A 25,868-nucleotide genomic window follows, 5' to 3' on the forward strand; every position below is an offset into this window, starting at 1 on the left:
CACTGACCTTTTCATACATATGCATAAGGCCTCCAATATAATAACATTAGACTTATTACAATGTAACATACAAATACCCAATGTGTATGTATAAAACAGCACTACAGTATAGCTTTAAAGAAACATTGAACAATTAAAAATTACCATTCTCTGAGAGGTGGCTGGGCGCTCACAGGATGGGGTGGGTTAGATCACACTCAGAAGAAGGCATCCAGCTTTATGGACAGACACAGACAGTCCTTTAAAACAGACAAGAAATCAGACTTACACTTCTTCATCAATTCCTCTGTTTCATCTCAGGTCCTTCTGCTCTTTCTCTGCTCTGATCTTTCCCTTCTGTAACTGCTGCCTGGTTGCCTTCTCTGCTGTTCTCGATCTTCTCTTATTGTTCTTCTCCTCTCTCCACCATTTTGTATTTATAGCTCCAAACTATCATCATTAATAGTTTATCTAAAGCATCTAGCCTAAAACTAACTACTAAATTATGCAAACCAAAGTATCATGATACTGTCACCATTTTTGTTAAGCTGATCGAGGGAAGTGAATTTTATGGCCATTTAAACCCCATCCCGAGGCTTTTCTTTGCAGGGAGATGCAGTCATAAGCCTCTGTCCTGGGTGTTGTCAGTTGTGACAAAGGATTAGAGAAGTTTAAAAAAAAAAAAAAAAAAACTCTTGTATGCCGGGCCGCCCAGAGGGGGGACAAGTGGGGCAATTTGCCCCAGGCCCCGCGAGCCCAGGCCCAGCGGCAGTCCGGGTCTTCGGTGGCATTTCGGCGGCGGGGGGGCCTTCAGTGCTGCCGAAGACGTGGAGCGACTGAAAGGCCCCATGCCGCCAAAGACCCAGACCGCCGCCGGGTGAGTACAAGCACCGCAGCTCCCCCACTTTGTCCCAGGCCCCCATAATCCTCTGGGTGGCCCTGCTTGTATCAATTCCCTTCCCTGCTGGTATGATAGATAAATGAGTTTATCCAGCACTTAATTGTTTTGTGAGTTCAATGGGTGTGTGGTCTTGTCCATTGTTGATTCAAGGCTGTCATAGTCATGAGACTGAGCAGACATGTCTTGATACTGGCACAATTCCTCACCACTCTTGATTCCCACCTTGGTCACACTTACCTGTGTGCCATAGTAGTTTTGTTTAAAACTTAGGAATTGTATATACTTCAGCTGTCTGAATTTTCATTTGATCCAATACACCAAAATAATAAGCATAGTTGCCATTACAATTTGAAATATCAAGACTACCACTCGGATGCAAAATTACATTAAAGAATCCCATTGCTGTGGGAGACCATCCCCAAAACACTTCCCACCATCTGTGTTTGGTATCACTTTTTATACATTCAATTACTAATTCAATTTTCTTAGGCCTGGTCTACACTGGCGGGGGGGGGGGGGGAAATCGATCTAAGTTACGCAACTTCAGCTACGTGAATAATGTAGCTGAAGTCAACGTACTTAGATCTACTTACCGTGGTGTCTTCACTGTGGTAAGTCGACAGCTGACGCTCTCCCATCAACCCGCCTGCGCCTCTTGCCCTGGTGGAGTACCGGAGTCAACGGGAGAGTGCTCGGTGGTCAATTTATCGCGTCTAGACTAGACACGATAAATCGACCCCCCGCTGGATCTATCGCTGCCTGTCGATCCAGCGTGTAATGTAGATATGCCCTTAGTGGAAGTGCACAGTAATCATAAGCCTTTGTGCATTTTTCTGAGCCTTTTGTAATTGTTTTTGTTGCTTAACTAAACTTATGTTTAATCCTACAGGTATTGGGTTAATTCTTTTTTATATATATGGTATTGATTTTTAAATTCTTCATTCTCAATTTTGAATAGTGTGCGCTTGAAATCGTAATCAATCACCAAAGTAATATTACACAAGTATTCGTTTTTATAAGGGTTATGAGTTACATTGTATATGTGATTCACTTTAAGCAGTGTAGTCCAACTTCTAATAAATACACATTTTCTTCCAACGTATACAATTGGCTAGCACTTATATCATTTAAAGAGGTTATTAAGGGTTTCGACACAGCTTCCAAATGTTGTCCTACTGAATTTAACTTATTAGCCAATACCTCTTCATCTATACTGTTCAGTATTCCAAGCCCTGTACCTGTTCCTCCTAATATTGTATCCATCAAACTTCTTTTCTTTCTATCAGTAGGAACTTTTATTAAAAGTTTTTCCATCAATTTCTTCCATCCTTCCACAATGTAAAACGTATATTAGACCTTTAGTGGGTTTTGCCTCAAAACATCCATAGGATCTAAATCTACCATTACTTTCTTTAGGGACTATCTAATTAAACCTTCTGTATAGTATATTTCATTTTTCTTGCTTCTTATTGTTTTATTCAGCATTCCACAGTATCTTTGCTTTTAAATACATCATACAATTCAATCTTTTTATAATATCTATAACAATGAGTCCTCTACTACCGACTCCCATATTTGCTAAACCAAATGACACATTATCTATTAATCTAATACCTACGTTGATGGACAGAGGAACATTTAAGGGAATAGGTATCTGTTCTCCCAATAGTCCGTAAACATATACATTTTTCATGACATATATTGTATAATATCCCCATCTACTGCAGTATTCATCATTGAAATCAATGATCCAGTATCCATATAGTAGTGTTTCAATTTCTGCTTCAATAATTTGGATTGGAACCATCAGTCTCATATACTGAGCTAAATATATCTGGGACACAATTAGTGGGGGAGTTCCCTTTTCTTCCTTAATCCCATTTTCTTCAGCCGTATCTTTCATCCTCTGTCGCATTTAGGCTTATAAATTCATCTATTGGCGTATCTATATTTAATAAATCTCTTATTTCTTCATCATCCATTAAATCTCCCATTTCCTCTTCCTCCATATTTGGAATTTCCTCAAACCAAGCTGCCATTTTGTTTATCTATTCTACTCTTCCCTTTTCTTTCTCAATCAAAATAAAAAAAATAAAGACAAGTCACTACTTTACTCGTATGTACATATATTTTATAGATAAAAATTTTCCTTTATTTTGCCCAAAAGATACTTCTGTCTAAATCTATTGAATATCTTAGTGCAGTAAGGATGTCCATACCTATTATTCCGAGTCCATTTTGCCCCAAGATCATGACTCTAAAATGTAAATTACGTATTTCCTTATTCCCTATACTGTCAATGGGATTGTTATAGGAATCTCACTTTTTATCCCTAATACTCCTTGTACGTCAGCTATATCTGAGGAGATGTAGGGTAAAAAAATCTGAGGGTTTATATATGTTGTTTAACACAGAATATGGAGATCCTGTGTCTAGATAACTTGATTGACATATTCCCCCCCCCATTTATGTTAATTGTAATGACCAGTCTTCCACATTGATCCCCCCATAAGGGAGTTATGACGTGAAGGGGTTGTTCTTCCATTTGGTAAACAACAGCTTCCATTTGGGAAGATTGGTTGACCCTCAAACTCTGACTAGTCAGTTCCAGAACAGGTAAACTTTCCAGGAACTCCTGGAACTAAATCTTGCTCTATCCAGGTAGAGGGAATGGAAGGTGGATACCAATGTTTCTCATCCCATATCTCATTCAACACTCCTCTCTGCATTTCTCTTATCTTACCTTTTTCCTGTCCCTATAATAAGAGAGAGATCATTATAACTCTTTTTGTTCTCCCTTCTCAACCGTGATGAATGAAACTATTTTGACACTTTTCTTTTTCCTTGAAAGATATCCAATTGATACACCATGAGACTTGCTTTATTAACTATTCTAACTGGTCCTTCCCATGTAGGGTTTAAGATATGGTCTTTTTCTCTTATTTGTCTGTACATGACCATATCACCTGTCTGTCATTCCTGAGGATGCAATATTGGTCCCATCTTATCCATTTGCTGAATATTTGCTTTAAGTGCTATTACCACTTGTAATGCATTCTGCTAATGGATTTTAGCAAATGTTGCATCCATTGGTCTGTTAGCACTCTAGGCTGTGATCCATCTGGGGGTGTACCTGTTACCCACCATTGTTCAGGCAACCTCATTATCTCTCCCTGTCATGGCTTTAAACAGAGTTACACCATGTGACGCTACCATTCCCCTGATAGTTTCTCTTTACCCTGCTGATTTACTACATTCCTCAGGGCAGTTTTTATTGTTCTGTTAGTTCTTCACACTTGCCCTGAACTTTGACGATGTCCAGCTATTTGCAGTCTTTGCTTAATGCCAAAAGCTTGACACAATCCCTTTGTAATTTCTCCTATAGAGTGAGGTCCCTGATCTGAAACGATTTCTTTGGGGATACCCCACCTTCTAATAACTTGATCCACCAAAATCTTAGCTGTGGTTAATGCAGTATTATTTCTTGTTGGAATTGCCTGTACCCATTGTGATAGACCCAGGCCAGTTGGGTACAGCAGAGTAGTCAAAGGCAGATATACTGGCCACTGGATAAGCAGTTTTCTGTTCCCTGACTGACCAGAGCAGGGGCTGCTTCAGGCTAGGGTGGACAGGTGAGGCCGTTAAGCTAATGAGAACACCTGAATCTAATTAAGACCCCTCTGATACTATAAAAGGACTCACTCCGGTCAGGCCGGAGGGAGCCAGGGGAGAGGAAGTGCGGCTGAAGGGCTGGGTAATGAAGATGCCCTCAAGCCACTGGAAGGGAGCCCTAAGGGAAGGGTGAAGAAGGCGTTAAGAGAGAGAAGCGAGAGAGCTGTGGGGAAGTGGCCCAGGGAAATGTGGCAACTCTGGCGGTGAAAGGTCGGCTGCCAACAGCTGCTGCCATTAGGGTCCCTGGGCCAGAACCCAGAGTAGAGGGCAGGCCTGGGTTCCCCCCAACCCGCCACTACAGAAACACCTCCTGGGAGGGGAAGGCAGGCCCCTGTCAGGACAGGAGGCTAAACTGTTCTTGTATAAGCCCACAGGGACAACAGAGACTGTGGGAGTTCTCTCACCAACCTCCTTGCTGGCTTATGATGAAAAGGGCTCTGTAGACTGTAACCCTGGCTCTAGAGAGAGAAGGGCTACGTGGAGCCTCTGAGGCTAGCATAAACCGCCTGGAAGCATGGGACCCCCGGGGACAAGGTCGGAGCTCTGCTACACCACTTAGTTAAAGGATCCACTATCATCAAACAATATTGATTTCCTTTTGCAGTTATTGCCAAAGGGCCAATAAAACCGATTTGCAACCTAGCCCACGGACCTTCTATTCTCTGGTGTCCTAATGGTCCTTTTATTATTTTAATATCTGCATTATTCGCTGCACAGGGTAAACAATTGTTCACATATTGCTCTATATCTGCCCTCGTGTTTGGCCACCATCCTACAATTTGTAACCTACAGAGAGTCTTATCTATTCCTAAATGCCCATTATCATGAACTAGAGAGATCATTTCAGATCTAATTTCCATTGGAACTGCACACACAGACATATTATCCTCTGTTTCAGTAGTTAATACCAATCCTGTTTCATGCTGCCAAATTTTCCATCCCTTTTTCTTTCTATATCAATTTCTTTATTTCAGGATCTTTTTTTTTTTTTGAAAAGCTACTAAATCAATCTGTTCTATTCTTTCTTTTTCTTGTTTAGCTTTTGGGATCAATTGGAATTGTGGCTGCCATACTGTCCCCTCCTTGTCTTCTACTTTAGCTTGTTCATCTGCCTTATTCCACTGAGCTCCTTCAACATTTTTCTTATGGGCTTTACTTTTCCCATTAATACTGGGTGTGTCCTTTGTTGTGCTAACTCCCACAAATACATTAACTTTTCAGCATGAGCAATGTATTTACCATCTGCTGATTTCATGACCCTCTTTTGCCACAGGGGCATCCACTCCACTGTAGCTCTCAGCACCCATTCAGAATCTGGGAAAATAGCCACAGTTTTATCCATTCGCATATTTTCCAATGCTGCTGCTACACCTACAATTTCAGCAGCTTGTGCCTAATGAGGTATGCACTGTCCCTTAAAAACATTTTCATTGGATATTCTTACTGCTGCATACCCCGTATGTGCCACAGCTAAGGCTCATAAAAGCTAGAACCATCCACAAACCAAATTATGTCTATTGTGTCTATAATCTCACTTAAGATTGCTCCACCTTGGAATACTATAGGTCCTTCAGGAGGAATTTCTGGTAGGGGACATTCATGCTGTTCCACTTCACTTACAAGACCATAAGGAACTGGTGATAAACTTGGGACCTTTTCCATTGTTACATTTTTATTCAGCAAGGCTAACATCCATTTTGCTAATCTAGGACTAGAAACGTGTCCATCATTAATTTTCCCTGTTAATACATATTTCACGGGTGAGTGGGATGTTTTCAGAAGCACAGGAGATAATCCTACTAAATATTCCCAATGTTGCAAAGCCCAAACTAAGGCTAATACCTTTCTCAGAAGGGGTGAATCCCCGTTCTACTCCATTCAGAATTTTAGAAGCATATGCCACTGGTCGAAGACCTGTACCATAGACTTGACTCAATACAGTACTCATTCCAGTGCGGGTAGTAGCCAATTGGAGCACAAAAGGTTGTCCTACCTTTGGGTATGCTAAAGCTGGGGCTTGTGCTAATGCTTTTTTAAGTTGTGTAAAAGCTTCCTGCTGCTCTAATCCCCATTCCCAGTTATTACTCTTCTTTAATAACTTATACAGTGGGCTGGCTTTTTCTGCATAATTTTCTATAAAATCTCTTGAGAAATTTGTCGTCCCTAAAAATGACCTTAAAGCAGATACATCTGTAGGGGCTGGTAATTTTTGCAATAATTCTACCCTTTGTTTATCTGGTGATCATCCTTCCTGTCCTAACGTTACTCCTTGGTTGTTCACTTGCTCTTGGCATATTTGAGCTTTTTCTGGTCTAACCTTAAACCCTGTTTCCTTTATTTTCCGTAACACCTGATCTAATATTTAAGTTTTCTTCCCTAGTTTTTGTAGTAATAATACATCTACATACAACATGATGCCATCCTTATTAGGCATTTTATCCCACATCTTATTTACATGCATATGTATATGGCAGGGCTATTATGAAATCCATGGGGGGGTTCGAGTGAAACAACTGTCATCCTTGGAATGTACAGGCAAATTTATACCAAGAATCTGGATGTAAAGGTATAACAGAGAATGCATTTGCTAAATCTAGGACTGTAAACCACCATGCTCGTCCCATAATGGAAGCAATCACCTCTGGATATTTTGCTACCACTGGAGCAGTCATTGGAGTTACTTTATTCAGTGGCCTAAGATCGATGGTTAATCTCCAAGTTTACCATCTGCCTTTCAAACTAGCCATATGGCTGCATTATTTGTACTCTGTTGTTCGACTATAACTCCTTGCTCTAAAAGACCTTGGATAGTTTTCATTATCCTAGGTTCTGCCTCCTTAGGATATTTATATTGTTTTTGAGGTGGGGGATCCAGTCCAATAATTAATACTTCTGCTTCAATTTTTCCACATTCTGCCTTATTAGTAGTCCAGACCTCTTTATACTTTTGTGCAATCTCCAATACTGCTGGCCAATCAGGCCATTTTATTTCCTCAACGGCCTTAATAGTAGCTAGCCTTTACCCTGCTTCAATAACAACTGGCTGCAATTCATCCTTTACTTTATTAGAAGGCATTTCCCACAATACCTTATTTACTAGATCGATTATTAACCCAAGATTTTTCAATATATCAGTTCCTATTATTCCTTCACAATCAAGATCCATTAAACCAAACTGTTCTTTTCCTTGCGTTATACCTAATTTAAAGTTAAATGGAGAAATAAATGGCACTCTACTCTGTTTCATTAAATCCTTGCAATTTTCTTCTGGTTACAGGGGTCCAAATAAATTCTTATTCTTTGTGCTTATTAAAGAAAATGTGGCACCAGTATCTATCAACATATTTTGTCTGAACGCTCCCTTATTAAATTTCACATATACAGTGGGTCTTCCCCAATCATCTGTTTGTAAATGTGCCACTAAATCAGCATGCTCTTCTACTGATATCAGGGAGGTAGGGGGTGCTTGGCCTCCCTAGACCTGAATTTTGGGACTAGATGGAACTGTAGGCATATTCCTCTCATGATTAGCTAATCTCTGGAGCAATTCATCAGTAGGCAAACCATCAATTCTGTCTGTAGGTTAATACTGTAATAATTTTTTCCATACCAATTCCTTCCTGGATCACCTGCCTTTTGTTCATATAGGACCATTCTCCTATTTTTATTTTCTCCTCTATTTAATTCTACTTTATTCTGTCTATTTTGCTAGTTTCCCTGTCCCATTGGACCATTATTGGAAAAAAGTTATTACTGACACCCTTTTAGATCTTGCTTTTGGGGGTGGCATAGTTTCCCTTTGTATTTCATACAATCTTTTTGCCTTTTCTTCTGTATGATGTAAAGGAGTCTGAGCAGGATCATCAGAAACCATTGCCATTCTAATTGTTGGATCAAATCCCAGCATTAATGCCCTTTTAAATTGTGGAGAATCACGTATTATTTGATATCCTAGTGGGATGATTCCAGAGTATCTATATCAGTGGTGGGCAACCTGTGGTCCATCAGGGTAATCCACTGGCAGGCCGCCAGACAATTTATTTACATTTGCACAGCTGCCCATACCGCCCACTGTCAGCAGTTCGCTGTTCCCAGCCAATGGGAGTTGTGGGAAGTAGCAGCCAGTTCAGAATTCTACATGTTACTGCCAATTTTCAGTGCTAAAAATTATGCTTTAAGAATTTCATGAATAAAACTGAAATAATTTTTACAATAAGCAACCAACAGTAGATAATTGCATCAGAGTCCTAATGGGGTTTGATAATTTCATGCTGACCAAACTGTACATTTAATTAGCCTTAATGGTTAATTGAATTTCAGCATGTTAAACTGGCAGAGTTTAAATTTGAGAACTTTAATTTGTTCTTTACAAAAATGTTTCATTTTTTGAAGGGCAAATATTGTTTTCTGTTAGCAACACAGTTTATAGAAGACTGGGATAACATTAAATGTTTTGAACTGGAATACGTGGTTGCACTGTGAAAAAAAGCTTCAGACGTGACCAAGATAATCAATGTTGGTAGTGTGTATCTGGATAGCACATTCTGTATCTTGGATACCTAAAACAAAACCACGGGTACTACTTGAAAAAGAAACTACTACTTTTCTTTTCTTTTTCAAAACAATGGCAAATCCCAGGAGGGGACTGATGAATTTTGGGGAGATAGGGATTGTAAATAACAAGCACGCTTCCATCTGATTTTATACATCACTCTGTGTTTCTGCTGTTTCCTTACTCTTATGAAGAAGAATCAGACTTTTGTAATTCTTAAAAATCAGTCACAGTTATGCAAATTAGAACTACTTTCTAGCACCCAAGTGAATTCATACTCAGATAATATATTTTAAACTTTCAGGAAACCAATTACTCATCTAAATTCATCTGAAGTGATTGATTCAACTTCACATAAGTATAAGAAGTCAACTCAGGTACACAATCAGAAATTATATCAATCCTTCCTGCAATTACTTTTTAGAAACTAAAATAAAAAGTAGCTCAGTAACTAACACAAACATATCATTTACCTCTGTAGCCAGGAACTCTTTCTGAGTAATCTTCCAATGTGGTTCAAATCTTTTTTAAAAAGGATACAGCTGGTGCTAGAAATGATAAACTAATGAGCATCAGGTAGGGAAAGTAGTCAAGAATATAAAAAAAGGACCAAGTAATAAACTAGCTAGAGAAATACACAGCAAATCTTCATGGCATCTATAAAATACGTTAATGTCACTCTAAACTGTTAACTCTGAAAATAAACACTAAAGGATAAAGAAGAACCAGTAGATATAATTTACTTGGGGGGTAAGGTATTCTCCTACAGCTTAATACCATTGCCAAATAGGGTTTGGGAAACTCCCAAGTCCTCACTGGTAGAGTTTCCTCCAATTTCTTTTGCTCAGGAGAATGAGGTTTTTCATCCCAATGGAAGTAGTAAGAGGTTCAGCCTCTCCCCTCGCCCCGCAAAAAAAAAAAATCCATATTTCTTCAGAGATCTGCCTAGATTTTGGGAGAGCCACCTCACATTGATACTGTCAATAAACATAAATATATACCTAGAACCAGCAAGACCAAAATCCCTTTGCATTTTATTTTGCAGAACTACTCCTATCATCCTTTCTTTTATCATATCTGGTTCTTGAATATCCACTGACAGTTTATTACACACTCCAATTACTCTTGAAGTTAAGTACATTTTCCTAATATCTGCCATATCTTCAGGTCAGTGCACCCTGTCATCTCTTCTGCAGCTGTGCTTGAAGACAGACTCATTGGATCTATACTCCCTTCTTTCATTTATAATTTTAATTCTGTGCCCTTTCCCCCCTTCCATTTCTCGCTAGCAAAATATGCTCCCAGTAACAGCCATGTTAAACTTTTGAACCTGTATTGTTCAGCTGGTTTTGCAGTTAGATAAAATGAAGTTGCCTACCTCTAATTAATTTATCCCAGTTCCACAATTCCAATACGAGTAAAAATGGCAAAAAAAACCAACAACCCTGTTTTATGAAAAATGCAAATAAAGTTGCATTGTGCAAACATAAGCTGATTTGAAGCTTTGCACATGTGGCTAATAATTAAAATGTTTCAGATAAGCAGCTGAGTATAATAGTTTAATAGAATCACCACAAGGCATTGGATGAAATTGCTACGCTGCAGCATTGCTCTTGCTTAAGCTAGTTTGGAAAAAAACAGGCTTGTATATAGCAAAATTCTATTAATCCAAATCATTTATATTAAGAGCTTTATTTGTGTCAAAAATAACACAAGTGAATTGCCTTTTTTGTTCTTAAAAGTATCATTGTTTTCCCACAAGAAGTAACTATACACTTAAAAGATTAATCAGGCTTTTATCAGTTTCTATCTTTGGCCCTCTTTGTAAACTTCTCAATTATCAGTTTAGCTTAGGGAATTATTTTCCAATAATTGGCAATACCCAAATCAAGAATGCATCACAAAAAATAAAACAAAATAACAACCCTTAAAGTGCAGCTCAACTCTGAAAAGTTTTTATGTAAAAATGGCTCACCTTACTTGAAAGATCTGCTTCCTGTGTGTATTCAGAGTCATTTTACCTCTTCTCGACCAGAGCCAATACTGTTATGGGCGAGTGAGTTGGATTATTTTGTGACTCTCACATCATCAACAGATTTGTTAGAGTTCCAATCACAAGGTGATGTGTAAGCTGGGAACGAAACAGGTTGATTTTCAGATGCCAAGGTGAGTTTATAGGCCTGACACTTGTACATTTACTTCTAAAGGGAGAAGATTTGAGAGACTAACCTGAAACCGCACAATACCATTTTTAGAGTTGAACTGCACTTTGAAGTTTGAAGGTGTTTTCTAATCTATGTTTCTATTTTAAAAACATATGTGGCACTAAAGAAATACTCTCAGGTCTTGATGATCCTAAAAGCACTGGAATAAATTGCTTGGGCAGGTTGTGGAATCTCCATCACTGGAGATTTTTAAAAGCAGGTTAGACAAATACCTGTTAGGAATGGTCTAGATGATACTTGGTCCTGCCACTAGTGCAGGGGACTGGACTAGATGACCTCTTGAGATCCCTTCCAGTTCTATGATTCTATGAGTCTATGAAAATCAGACCTCCATCACCTTTGTTGTAATTTTCAAGCATGTGTATACATATTGGATGATTCCTTGTCTCTGACTGTGTTCCTGGGAGTTTTACCAAGCTGTTACATGACAACAGAGCAGACAGGCAGAGTGGAAGAAGAACACAACATGTGTATCCTGCACCCTTTGAGTGAAAGCCTGGGCCTGTTGAAATCAATGGGAGTTTTGCCAATAAGTTCAGTGGGGCCAGGATTTCACCTTCTATCTTCTGATGCATCCATCACCTTAGTATTTAAGTAGTCATGCAAGGTGTACATGTAAGCCAACATGAAGAAAGCTAGCACCCTGGTTCTCTCACCAATGGCTCACAGGGCAGAGAAGATAAAATTTAATAGAATTTCAAGCTTGATTTTGGGGAGGCTGATTGAATTTTCATACTCAGGAATCTGCTTCTGTTTCAATGTATGCCTATCAATCTTAAAAATGTCTTTTTAATATTTTAACATTTATATGACAAATTCTGACAGATCTGTTTTAAATTTAAGGTTTTAATGTCTCCTTAATGTTCTTCAAGTGCTCGCATATGTCCCTTACACTAGAGGCGTGTGTGAGCGTCTCGTGGACCAGTGCCAGAGAGTTTTCCTAGCAATACCCACAGAGGCAGCCCCAACCACATCTTGGCTCCTTGTGCTCAAATGCAGCATATAAAGGGCAGAGATGCCCCACTCTGCCCCTCCTTCAACCACCAATGGTAAGAAGGAACTGAAGTATTCCGTGTTCCTTGAGAACAAAGTTCTTGCTACTTATTTTGCCTAGTGGTACTGTTTTTCTTTTGTTATTTTGATATTTTCTTTTTGATTTTCTTATTGGTTTGCTTCTTTTTTCCCCTCAGGCAGGCCTCCCTGCCTTGCCGAGTACCAGGGGAGCCTATGCCACATAAGAGACAGCTTGGTACACAAACTCGATCTGCCAGGCTTCAATTCAGGACAAAAAAGCTGTGGGAAGAACACCTTCAACACATTCTTATAAAGGCAGCCCTTACACTAGCATCTGAACTCCTCAGTTGTCCAAGGGAAGCTCTTCAATGACTCCTTCCCAGAGCCAGCTTTACTGGCGGATGAGGTTGCAGGAGATTCTTGTCACCGGGACTGTCTTCAAGGTCAAAGACTTTGGAATAATCATGTTCTCTCAAACATAAGAAGTTGGTGTCAGACTCTTTGAAGACCAAAATGTGTGTTTCCTCCACAGATGGTCATGCTGGTACCCATGATAGAGCATGCCCTTCAGCTCACCATTGCCTGGATAAAGCAACAGAGGGTCCTGTGGCACCTTTAAGACTAACAGAAGTATTGGGAGCATAAGCTTTTGTGGGTAAGAACCTCACTTCTTCAGATGCTCCCAATACTTCTGTTAGTCTTAAAGGTGCCACAGGACCCTCTGTTGCTTTTTACAGATTCAGACTAACACGGCTACCCCTCTGATCATTGCCTGGATGTGACTCATACTGATAGACCTGAGTCGTTGACTCTGGTACTCTCCCAGCGGCCATCTCAACTACTACTTCACCATCTGTGACAGATGAGACATCTCTGATCACAGTAGGACAGCCATTAATACAGGTACCAATAACGCCAGAGGCTGATGCAGTGGACAGAGACTTATTATGCTTTTCAGTGCGCCGCTGATCCAGGGCGAAGACCCTTGGTTGGCATGAGTGCAGGTACCACACTCCTCGACTCTGGTACACTCTGCTGTGAGCCCATCAACCATAGGGGTCTGGTACTACTTTGTCATCCTCCACTTTGGTGTTGACTCCACCTTGTTGCATAGTACCAGCAGCTAGGAAGGGTAGAGCCTGGGGTTGGGACATGTGGGCAGCATAACTGGGGCCCGGTACTGTTCGTCTCCTCATTAGTCATACTGGGGACAGAGTCTTCACCTGCCAGTACCAAGAGACCTGTGATGGTCGGTACCGATCAACCTATGATATCAGTATACTGGACTTACCTCAACCCCCTTTGGAGGAGCAGCCTTTGCCAGTATCATGGCTCCAATCCTCAGGAGGTTTCTCCCTTGCCTCCCCTTAATGTATCATCCTTATTAATGGATGACGCTCTGGTATTGTCGGCATCCTCCTTGGCACCAAATGACTTTAAGGTATACCAGGAGCTCCTCACAAGAATGGCTGCTTCTCTTTGTACACAAGTGGAGCTAGTGGAGGAAAATACCCAAAGCCATCATGCAGCCTACCAAGACTCTGTGACAAACCACTTCTTCCTTTCCACCTGTGGCCCAATGGACAGAAAGTGAAAACCATGTTACATCCAGGGTTTGAGCAGTTCTGTTACACCCTATGCCAGGCTCATTAGTAGTGGTTGCGGTGAAGGAGAGGAGTCATCAATGCTGGGCTAAAGCTAACCCTAAGGAAAAGATGCAAAAAAGCTTAACCTCTTTGGGAGAAAGATGTATTTTAAGTTTATAGCTCCACATGGCTAATAACCAGTCTTAATTCCCAGATATGACTATTTTAATTGGGAGGCAATCTCTCAGTTCATGAATAAACTGCCAGAAAGTTCTAGGGAGCAGTTTCAGTCTCTTGTTGCAAAATGTCATTTGGTCTCTCAATCAACTCTTCATGCTTCCTTGGACATGGCATTGCTTCTATCAGGGCCATGGCTAGGGTAATAACTACAGGCTGTTCTTCCTGGTTGCAGTCCGTGGGGATTCCTAGCGGCCTGCCTCTGCCAGAGAGATGTCCACATGTCTCATTACCTGGATGATCGGTTGTTTCAGGGTCACTCCAGACACCTAGTAGAGACCGCTATCAATCACATGCTCCATCTGTTCAGCATTCTGAGCCTGAAAATAAACAAAGAAAAGTCATCATTATTGCCTCTAACAAAAAATAGAGTTTATTGGAGCACTCCTGGACTCGACCTCTGACAGGTCGTTTCTGCCTCTTTCCAGATTCCAGACAATATAGGACTTGTGTGTGTCCCTCAAGGATCACCCATGAACCAAAGTAAGGAATTGCCTTAGGTTCCTAGTTCACACGGCTGCATGTACACACGTGACCCCTCATTCCAGGCTTCTCCTCAAAGCACTGCAAGCATAGCTCAAGTCAGCGTGTTTCCCTCAATCACCACCTGGATAAGCTGGTATGAATCCTCGACAGGGTGTTGTCATCTTGGAGCTAGTATGTATGCAGGAGTGTTCCCTTCTCTCCCCTTATCCTTTCTGTGATTTCAGTAACAGACACTTCAACCATGGCTTGGGGAGAACATCTGGGCAATCTTCAGGTTCAGGGTTTGTGGACTGCCTGCAAGGCCAGGTTACACATCAGTGTCCTTGGTTGTGCATGATATCCTGTGCATGTCAACAGTTCCTGCCTCATATTCAGGCCAAAACTGTTCAGGTGCTCATTGACAATATCAATAGTAATATTATGACTAAGCAGTACCAGATGTCCTGTGGACTCAATAAATTAGGGCTAAGGTAACATCTCCAGCATACTGGAGGAATGTGTCTAACTCTGACATCTGTAAAACTGCTGCATGGAGTTCCATTCACACTTCTAACCAATGGCCATTTCTTATCTTAGGAGAGAAATCAGAGGCTTGTTGTGGGAGAGCAATTCTCTAATTTATGAAGTACTGCTCAGCCTTTTTCCTGGGACCTGTACCCTGTGGGTCACTCTACCAAGAGTGAGGACCTACTAAGATAATTCCAAAAGGAAAGGAAAGTTGTTTGAGTACATTGCTTCACACGCCTCCTCTTCTGTTTTGTCTGAGTCCTCCAAAGGCATTCTGAATTGATGGAAAAGCCCAACAATTACTTTTCTGCCAGAAAGCTCAGAATGTCTAACGACAATATGTACTCTTAAGAGTGTGGCTCTATAGAGGGAGTATACTCTGAGAATTCTAAATAGAGGAGAGTTCCTTTACCCTGTATTGATCTACGGCTCTGATAAATCAAATAAAATGTATTGGCTCAGATATCTTGGGCCAGATCTGGCCTTTTAATCATTTGAGTTGTTAGTTCAAGAAAGTGTCTAATATTGATAGATTTAACAGGTACAAAAGTGCACATTTCAATCAGACATTCTCACAAAGCTTGTAAGGTTTGAGAAGTCACTCCCATACAGAACTCATTCACTTGGCATCTCTTCAGCTCCCAGGATTTTTGCTGAAATATTAATAGGTGAAATAGCTTCTGACAGATCCAAGAGAATTCATCTTTATCCTTTTTAAAATGACATTCTAATCAGAACAAACTCAAGATAGTAAGTGGAACGAGCAATGCATGACGTAACTTTCATCTCTTCAGAATCCAGGTTTTATGATCCTTTTCAGAAAATATAACTTTTTAACATCACAAATAATGATGCGTGCAGGATTGCAAGTAAACCCAGCATAAGAAAGGAACATTTCTTTTAAAAAAACAAAGATTTCAAAAACTACATAGAACAAAATCAATTAAGATGAACAGTAAACTATATTTACGAATAATGTTTCAACAGAAATTATATTTTTTTCTAAATTGTCACCAGACTCAGAAGCCTTAAAAATCCTTGCCTATTCAATACAAAAGCAGTACTTCGGTCAGTAATTTGTATTTATCAAATAAGAGAAAAGATTATAGGCAGGTACTTTATTAATAAGTCAAAAGTAACAAAATAAAGGGAAAGAGACCACTTCATTCTATTAAATTCCTAAATTCCTATTAAATGTTCAAAGAACTTTATTGTCCAATACCATGCTTCTTACTCAGAGCCAAGGAAAAAGCAAAAGTAGCAGGGCCATATGGAGAGCTGAGCACCTTGCAAGACTCCATTTTTTAGAGGAAGAAACTGAGGCACAGAGAGGTGAAGTGGCATTTCCAAGGTGATACAGTGGACCAGTGGCCGAACTAGGGATAGAAAACAGACCAGAGCTCTGTCCACCATGCTGCCTTTCAAAACAGGGATGGATTACTTAAGCTGCATTTTCATGTTGGCTGCACTGTGTTACAATTTGAACTAGCTAAAGTGGCTGTTGTATTAGGCAGTAAATAGGGAATAGTGGTTTTAAAAAGAAAAATAATTGTGAATGATTATAGTTAATGTGACCTTTCTACACCAGGTGTAAAATTTTGATAGGTAAAAACTGTGAAATTGCCCGCATGTGTTTGACATGGCAGTACTTTAAAAACCAAGGCAGTTTTCTCTCCTGCTGCTTTATTCTTTGACCATTTTAATCAAAACTGGAATCTTTAAGAGCTCAAAGAACTTGGATCATTTGCTTTAGTCACACAACGTGGACAATTTTCTGGTGAAGATATACAACCTTTTTTGCCTGAAGCAGCTGCCACTTCATTTAGGTAGCATGTGTGTCACGGAACTGTCTAGAAACAAATATTAACATATTCACGGAGGGTTTCCATAATATGATAATATGGTAGTCTTTAGGGTTTGCAGCTCTGATGAAAATCTAATTACATTCTTCTGTTTTGAACAGCCGTAAATTAGATTTGCCGTGCAGATTCACAATCAGCTAGGGGACTGGCATAAAGATGCTTTCAAATACTTTCATTTGGCACATATAAATACATTGTTTTTCCTCAAGTGTTGTAGATATTAAAATATTTTAACAGAATACCTAATATGAACCTAGAACAGGTTATAAAACAGTTAGCCCTGAGCAGAAAAATAAATATTTATCACATGTGAATAAAAAGACAAACATCATATACAAATGTGGAAAGGAAAACAAATAAAAATGTTTTCAGAAGCTGAAAGCAGAATGTAATAATCAATTTACCAGCCACAGCATTTTCTTCCTAGCATCTGAACTGTTTGAACTATAAAACAGGCATCCTTTGTGCAGTATTGTGTGATTTGACTGCCGAAAGAAACATCTGTTCAGCAGTCTCAATTTTGCCTATGCGGTAGGCTTCAAACGATGTCCTGGTTTCTCTCCCCTCCTAAGTTAATTTTTATGTCTGAATCTCCATGTTTTGGCATTTGTGTAGAGGAATGACAACAAGCCTTGCACTGTCTCTCAATCTGAGTGCATCACCTCGACACCATACTTATCAAGGGATCAGTTTGAAAAGGAACAGGAAATTATATTCATACTTTAATGTCCAAGTGCGAATTACATGGGGAGAAGGAAAAAATGATGCCAAGAATTTTCTCATCGATAGCAAAATCTATATATGTGTTACTTGGGAGACCATATATTTATATGACAGCACATTTATAATTGAAGGATAGCGTTTGGAACTACTGTATTATAATCCTGTACAAGCATTCTGTACTCAGCATATGAAAGCTGCTGGTAAAGGATGCACTGCTTAGCAACATAAAATCAGTTAAGCATATATATGATAATCAAATAACAAACTGATTTATTTTGCAGGCATAGGGGAATTGTAGAATTAAAAATGCTTACTTAAAGAGGCACTTTATCCACCCCAGCTCTCATGAACCAAGCACATAATTGGTTACAGGGTGGGTTACAGGGCTTTTACCACCAACCAAATAACTTAGGGTAGACCCTTCCCAGTCTTCCCTATGGACTCAGTTCAGTTGTGAAACTTCTTTGGCACCTGCATAAGGGAGGTGGAGTGACAGAGGCCACAAGGATGAATAGGGGACACCTCAGTCCTCAAAGACTTCAAGCTCTTCCCTCTCATGATCACAAGGTCCAACTGCACAATCCTGGGTCTCATTTAGCTCTGGAAGCTGGCCCTTTTAGCTTTTACTCACACTGGTCACTAGTTCAGGGCCATTGTATCTGATATCCCTGTGTGTTATCACTGCCCCTACCCCTCCCAAAATTATCCTGGCTACCTCACGGTTCATATTTTTCCATATCCTGTCAATGCAGGCTGGCTCAATGGCTACCCGCCAAACTCGTCTTTCAAGCATCTCCGACCAAACCAATCGAGTGTGAGGCCATAAATGCATAATCAGCTCATATCCCTCTAATCCTTAAATTTAAAGCAGTGCAACTTGCAAGACCATTTTTGTCCAGGCAAGTAATCAGGACATGTGGCTATAGCTCAGCCCTCAAAGAGTGCAGCAGGGGCGTGTGCTGATTCCAACTCATACCCCATCTGCCACACCACCAAAGGCAAATGGCTTCAGCCTTGAAGCTCGGATACGATCCACCTACTGACCTAGCTGCCCGCATGTGGTCCCAATGCATAATAGAATGTCCGTGGATCTGGACCCCAACCTTCTTCCCAATGTCTCCTACAATTGTAAATAACAAGGTTTGTGTAAACCCTGGCATGCCTAGTGATGGCCAAGTCCAGGAATGCCCACTAGCCTGAGTGTAATCTTTCCAGCACTCCATGTTGCCCATATTAACATCTTTACATTATCCAGCTTCTCCCTGGGTAGCTGTGATAAACCTTGCATTTGGACTAACTCAGTTCCCAAATATGTCAACTTCTGTGTTGGCCGTTCTGTCATTTCAGAGCCAGTGGGACACCCAAGTGTGCACCCATCCTCTGAAAAGCACTCAATAGATGGGCACATTTGCCTGTTCCCAACTTTCCTGCAAAGAGAAAGTCATCAAGAGAATGAACCACCTATGTAAGCCTGTTTTCCTCACAGCCCAATATTCTAGCATTGTACTAAACTTCTCAAAAGCTGAACAAGAGATGGAACAGCCCATTGGCAAATATCAATCCAAACAGTAGTAACCTTCAAACTGGAAACAAGTTAAAATCCTTGGGATGGACAGAGAGCAACTGAAATGTAGACTTAATGTCACACTTTGCTAACTGTGCACCTTGGCCACATCTCTTTATCATGGCTACTGCTGTATCAAATGAGGAATATCAAACTGAACATAGATTAAGATCAATATTGTTGTTAATAGAGGGGCAGCAGGGGTAAGGCACAAGGTGTACTACTCTCTGTACTCGCTCTTAGTTTTTTTTCTGAATCAAAGCCAGAGGCAAAAGCCACAGGTCCAGCATTGGTGAACTCCCAAAGGGACCAGGTGCCTTTTTGGCTGCTACTGCCTCCTGAATTTTTCTTTGAACTATATGGATCTTAAATTCTTTGCCTGCACTTGTCTCTCTTTCCTTCATATTGGATCTGAAAGCCAAATAAAAATCCACTCCCAATATAATTCACATCTTTTTTGCTAGGATAGCCCAGAAACATGGCCCTTAATACTTCTAATTTACCTGGATCAGCAACATACTTCCCCCTTATTCAATTATTTTCCCCCTTAATAGAGCCCAGGGTACACAGTGGATTCTCATAAGGACAGGCTGGTGTTTTTACCAGCTGTAATAGGTGCTTCAAGATGTTCAAATGGTTAATCTTACAACATTGCTTCGTGGCCTTTTAATAGTTTCTACAGTGGTTGAGAGAAGACAGGTTGCGAATGACAGCTTTGCTATTTTCAGTACAGCAACTGCTTCTCTGGTTGGCAGTAAGCACTGACAATGATGTTCCAAATGAGGGATATTTGGATAGTACCCTAGTGGCATTAGCAGCAAACAGCATCATGCTCTTCTAACTTACTTTTGTCTCATTAATTAGAAATACCTCTCTTGCCTGTGAAAAGTGGTAACCAAAGCATTGATCATCAGAGCAGAAGTATAAGCATTAAGCTTCTCCTGACTGATTTTTCCTTTTTTTCCTTTCTCTTTTTGTCTGAGATTCTCCACCCCACCAATGGAAAGTAGTGAAATTCCCTGTTCAGCCAGAAGGCAGAGGTCTCCACTTTTAGATACCTACCCGTTTATTAATTGATATATGTTATACCCAGTACCAAAACACATCTTTACAATTATAATCCTGTTAGAAAGAAGAATGCTTGCATTTAGAACATTCACAAATTGATCTTCTGTGCTTGTTTCATTTAGGTTTTTCTACAACAGATGAATTTCTGTATGAAATTCAATATGAATCTAATAAAGTTAAATCTCAGCTAGAGTCTTCAGTGGCTATAAATCTGGTGCAAAAAGATCGGGATGCAGAGTCCGGGATTATAACACTGACCTTCAATATCGTATTTGCACCTAACAAACCAATGAGGTAAGTCTCTGTTCCTGAACCTCTAAAGCATCCATATCTGCTATGAGACTTACTGGAAGTAGTGGGCGCAATATATTCCTTTGTCTTTCCACTCCTGCCCATATGTCCCTCTCTCTGCTCTGCCTCTCTCTGTTTTTCCTCTAACAACAAACATTTGGGGTGTGCTTACTTGCCCTTCTCCATTGTGATGCTCTGATATTAAAACTGCCAGTGGTTCATCTTAGACGCGGGTTGGGAAGGTTCTGTGAAGTTGTTACTCTGGTTATGCATGTATCACTGTACTAAGTAGAGTGGAGCACTGGCAATGGTACAGCCCTAGCAACATCAACTAACAACTTATAGCAGTATCAAAATCCAAGTCTCATGGCAACCAGAGAAGCCAGGAGAGACCACCTCTCTTGGAAAAGTGTCCCTATGTGTTTTTAACATTTGTTTTTGGTCTGTCAAGCGATTAAAAAAATTAATCACGATTAATCGCGCTGTTAATAATAGAATACCATTTATTAAAATATTTTTGAATGTTTCCATATTTTCAAATATATTGATTTCAATTACCACACAGAATACAAAGTATACCGCACTCACTTTATATTTATTTTTGATTACAAGTATTTGCACTGTAAAAAAGAAACAAAAGAAATAGTATTTTTCAATTCACCTAATACAAGTACTGTAGTGCAACCTCTTTATCATGAAAGTTGAACTTACAAATGTAGAATTATGTACAAAAAATAACTGCATTCAAAAATAAAACAATGTAAAACTTTACAGTCTACACGTCCACTCAGTCCTACTTCTTGTTCACCCAATTGCTCAGACAAACAAGTTTGTTTACATTTGTGGGAGATAATGCTGCCCACTTCTTATTTACAATGTCACCTGAAAGTGACATTGTGCACTTTGTATTCTGTGTTGTAATTGAAATCAATATATATGAAAATGAAGAAAAACATCCCAAATATTTAATAAATTTCAATTGGTATTCTATTATTGTTTAACAGTGTGATTAAAACTGCTATTAATCGCAATTAATTTTTTTAATCGCAATTGATTTTTTTGAGTTAATCACGTTAGTTAACTGCGATTAATTAACAGTCCTAATTTGTTTTAAATCGGGGTGAATCTGGAGCCCTGTGATAAAGGGAATTCCAAGAAACTATGGGTATTTACCTGTTCCTTGGTGGCCATACCTAGTGTAAGGTGCAGTACACTGGAAAAGCCTTTGGACTGGATAGCTGATATAAGAATCCTATCCTTGGCTTTATGAATAGAAATGACCTTCAACTGCACTTGAATATTGAACTTTGCCCTTGAATACACAAATGAGGCATCCACTGAATTTGACTATAAGTGATTGAGCTCACTAACAGTATCTTTTCATACATATCTCATTTTAAAATATGATTTGATCAAAACCTATTTGTCAACAGGAGAGATGGTTTGATAAGTTCAGGACACATGCTAGGCTAGCCATAAACAAAATATAGCAGAGATCAAGGAAATTTAACAGAGGAGCAGCCACTTTTCATTTATTATATAAAATGCACTTAACCTTCTCATTGATATCATTTAGATTTGAGAAGTTCCTCTATCTCTAGCATCTGTTTGTACCTAAGACCCATAAAACAGTGTGTAGAAAGGTGGGGGTAAAAGTAGTTCTTCTTGGAGTGATTGCTCCTGTGTATTCCACAGTCGGTGTGCGTGCTTGCCACGTGCACCGGTGCCGGAAGTTTTTCCCTTACAAGTACCCGTAGGAGGGGATCACTGCAACCCCTGGAGTGGCGCCTCTATATCACACTATAAGGGGAGCTGCGCTCTCCCCCCACCCTCAGTCCCTTCTTGCCACCAGTGAAGGTTGTCGGAACTTTGTGCTCCAGTCTTGCTGTAGCCCTTCTAGTAGCCTTAGTAGTACTCATCTTCTCCATAGTTGGATAACTTCCTTAGTTAGTGGCCTGGTGTGGGGCATGCCCCGTGCCCCAGGCTTCAAGTCGTGCGACTCCTGTCGCAGTTCTATGCCAAGAAGCGACCCGCACACTCAGTGTCTTTGCTGCTTGGGTGAGACTCACGTAACCGATCGCTGTAAGATCTGTAGGTCGTTCAAGCCTTGAACAAAACGTGAGAGAGATACCCGGCTCCGGGTCTTGCTAATGGAATCTGCTTTGGCCCCGGCACCGGCGCGTCGATCGGACTCGGCACCAGGTGCCTCATCCTCGGTGAGGAGCAAGGCGCCCTCCACCAGTCGGCACCGCTCACCCGCTAAGAAGCAAGGGAAGACTCAGCGGCGCCGACACAAGGACAGGGGTGAGGCCGGACCCGAGTTGGGCAGCCCACGATCCCCCTCGGGACCAAGACCGCTGACTCGGGCCGAGCGGGGTAGTCCGGTCCCGTCCGTGCGTGTGTGCCTCTCCCGCGGTGAGAATGCCGTCTATGCTGGAGGCTGCACAGGCCGCGCGTGACATCCTCTCCCTTCTGGTGCCGGGTGCGCTGCCCGAGACAGGCCCCCGGTCCCGAGGGAAGCCGCCGTTGGGAGCACACCAGCCCTCCCTGGCAAGGGACAGCCCGCATTCCGAGGACCGTGTGCCCCGTTGGACGAGGTCCTCCCATAGCTCACGTCAGCCCTGTACTCCGATCAGACTCGCTGACTCGCCCGCGCGGGAGTCTCGAAGGTCCTCCACTCCCCATCGGGAGCGCACACACCGAGACAAAGGGCGTCGACGCTCCTCTTCGGATAGGAGCTACAGGAGCAGATCCCGATGCCATCATTATGGATGCTCATGCTCGAGTGCCCGCTCCGCTAGACACCATAGACCAGGGGTCGGCAACGTTTGGCACGCGGCTCGTCAGGGTAAGCACCCTGGCGGGCCGGGCCAGTTTATTTACCTGTGACGCGGCAGGTTCGGCCGATCACGGCCCCCATTGGCCGCAGTTCGCCGTCCCGGGCAAGGGATGTGCTGGCCGCGGCTTCCCGCCGCCCCCATTGGCCCGGGACGGCGAACCGCAGCCAGTGGGGGCCGCGATCGGCCGAACCTGCCACGTCAGCAGGTAAATAAACTGGCCCGGCCCACAAGGGTGCTTACCCTTGCGAGCCGCGTGCCAAACTTTGCCGACCCCTGCCATAGACGGAGCTCTCCTCGGGCGTTATCGGCACCGAAGTGTCGAAGCTACAATCGCTGGGATGACTATGAGAGCAGCATTTCAGTCGAGTACCGCTCCTCATCGTTGTCGAGGTCCAGTTCTCGAGGCCGGCACTGGCACAACTGTAGACGCTCCCGTCGCTCCTACGGCACCGTGCGGTCAACGGCGACCTCGGCCTCGGCACCCAGCCGCCCGTCCCCGAGCCACACCGGGCCCCGAGAGCAGCCTGCACCACTCGGCACCCAAGCCAGTCAGTGGCAAGGGGCACCGTGGCAGGGCCAATGGTGTCAATGGGCACCGTGGCCGCACTTGCCTGCCCAGGTGAGACCGCGCTCGCTAACCGGGGCGTCTCAGACCCATTCAGCATCCCCCCCTCGACAGAGTCAAAAGTCGACGGGCACCGAACTGGCGGCACTGGGTCCGGACTCGGTCTTGGGAGTCGAACCAGCGGCACCCCCTGACGCCCTGGTAGCTGGACCGGCCCCTTTGCCGGCACCTCTGTCTGTTGTACAAGAGGACTTTAAGGCTCACCAGGAGCTCCTCAAAAGAGTAGCCTCGAATCTCCAACTCCAAGCTGAGGAGATGGAGAGCCGTCAGACACCCTTTTCAATGTTCTGTCTTCCTCGGCACCGGGCCGTGTGGCCTTACCCCTTCACCAAGGTCTGGCCAACATATCGACTGCCCTGTGGCAGATCCCAGCTTCCTTGGTGCCCATCTCCAAGAAAGCGGAGAGAAAGTACTTTGTTCCTGCTAAGGGACATGAGTACCTGTATTCCCACCCGGCACCTAACTCCCTGGTGGTGGAGTCAGTCAAGCATCGGGAACGCCACGGCCAGCCTGCACCCACCCCCAAGGACAAAGACGCCAAGAGACTTGATTCTTTTGGCAGGAAAGTTTATTCCTCTGCAAGCTTTCAACTTCGGGTGGCAAATCACCAAGCCCTGTTGAGCCGCTATGATTTTAACTTGTGGGGGTCTCTACCGAAGTTCGAGCCTCTTCTCCCAGAGCGGGACAAGAAAGAGTTCAAGGCTCTGGTGGAGGAAGGGGCAGCAGCGGCGAAAGCAGCCCTCCAAGCCGCATCGGATGCGGTGGACGCGGCAGCCCGTTCTATGGCGTCAGCCATATCCATGCGAAGGGCGTCATGGCTTCTCCTGTCTGGTCTCTGCAGAGTCTCAGTCTCTGATGCAAGACCTTCCCTTCGACAGGAAAGCACTGTTTGTGGACCAAACCGATGTTCACCTGCATGGGATGAAAGACTCCCGCACTACCCTGCAAACTCTGGGCCTATATGTCCCACCAGCGAAGGACAAACCTAGGCCGCAGACCTCCACTCCCCCCGCTAGGGGTAGATATGAACCCCCTCCTAAGCGACCGAGGGAGCAGAGACGCAGGTCTCAGCGTCAGTCCCGCTCAGCCCCGCGACCAGGCCCCTCAAAGGGCAGGAGGCAGGGGAAGAGGCGGTTTTGACTCTTTGCGGGGGGCCACTGGGCCTGTTGCCACAGATGCCCCTCAGTTAATAAAGTTTGTGTTCTGCAACCGTTTATCTGCATTCCGAGTGCAGTGGTCCCATATAACGTTGGACCAGTGGGTCCTCAGCATGATTTCCAGGGGCTACACGTTGCAGTTCACCTCACCGCCCCTCCACTACCCCCCGCCCCGGGAGGACCTCGGGGACCGGGAATGTGCTGCTCTCCTAAACCAAGAGATGGCGCGCCTTCTCAACCTAGGTGCGATGGAGAGGGTACCAGTGGAATTTCAGGGCAAGGGATTTTACTCCCGGTACTTCCTGATCCCAAAGGTAAAAGGCAGGCTCCGGCCCATCCTCGACCTGCGGAACCTCAACAGGTTTATGGTCCGCTACAAGTTCCGCATGGTGTCCCTAACCTCCATCATCCCCTCCTTAGACCCGGGGGATTGGTTTGCGTCCCTGGACCTCCAGGATGCGTATTTCCACATCCATATTTTCGAGGGCCACAGTCGAAGCTTCCTGGTAGGGCGGGACCATTACCAGTTTGCGGTCCTCCCCTTCGGCCTTTCCACGGCCCCCAGGGTTTTTACCAAAT

At 42.6% G+C, this 25,868-nt stretch overlaps 1 protein-coding gene across 1 annotated transcript in view; it reads left to right on the forward strand.

Moving 5' to 3' along the window:
* The window catches only part of CFAP47 (cilia and flagella associated protein 47), a 704,026-nt gene that overhangs the window by 640,480 nt on the left and 37,678 nt on the right, over positions 1–25,868 (forward strand). The window contains exon 61 of the mRNA XM_065423211.1: positions 20,499–20,670. Coding sequence (XP_065279283.1) covers positions 20,499–20,670 — 172 coding nt within the window. The remainder of the gene's footprint in view (positions 1–20,498; positions 20,671–25,868) is intronic.

The sequence above is a fragment of the Emys orbicularis genome, chromosome 1 (genome assembly GCF_028017835.1).
Source record: "Emys orbicularis isolate rEmyOrb1 chromosome 1, rEmyOrb1.hap1, whole genome shotgun sequence".
Classification (NCBI taxonomy): domain Eukaryota; kingdom Metazoa; phylum Chordata; order Testudines; family Emydidae; genus Emys; species Emys orbicularis.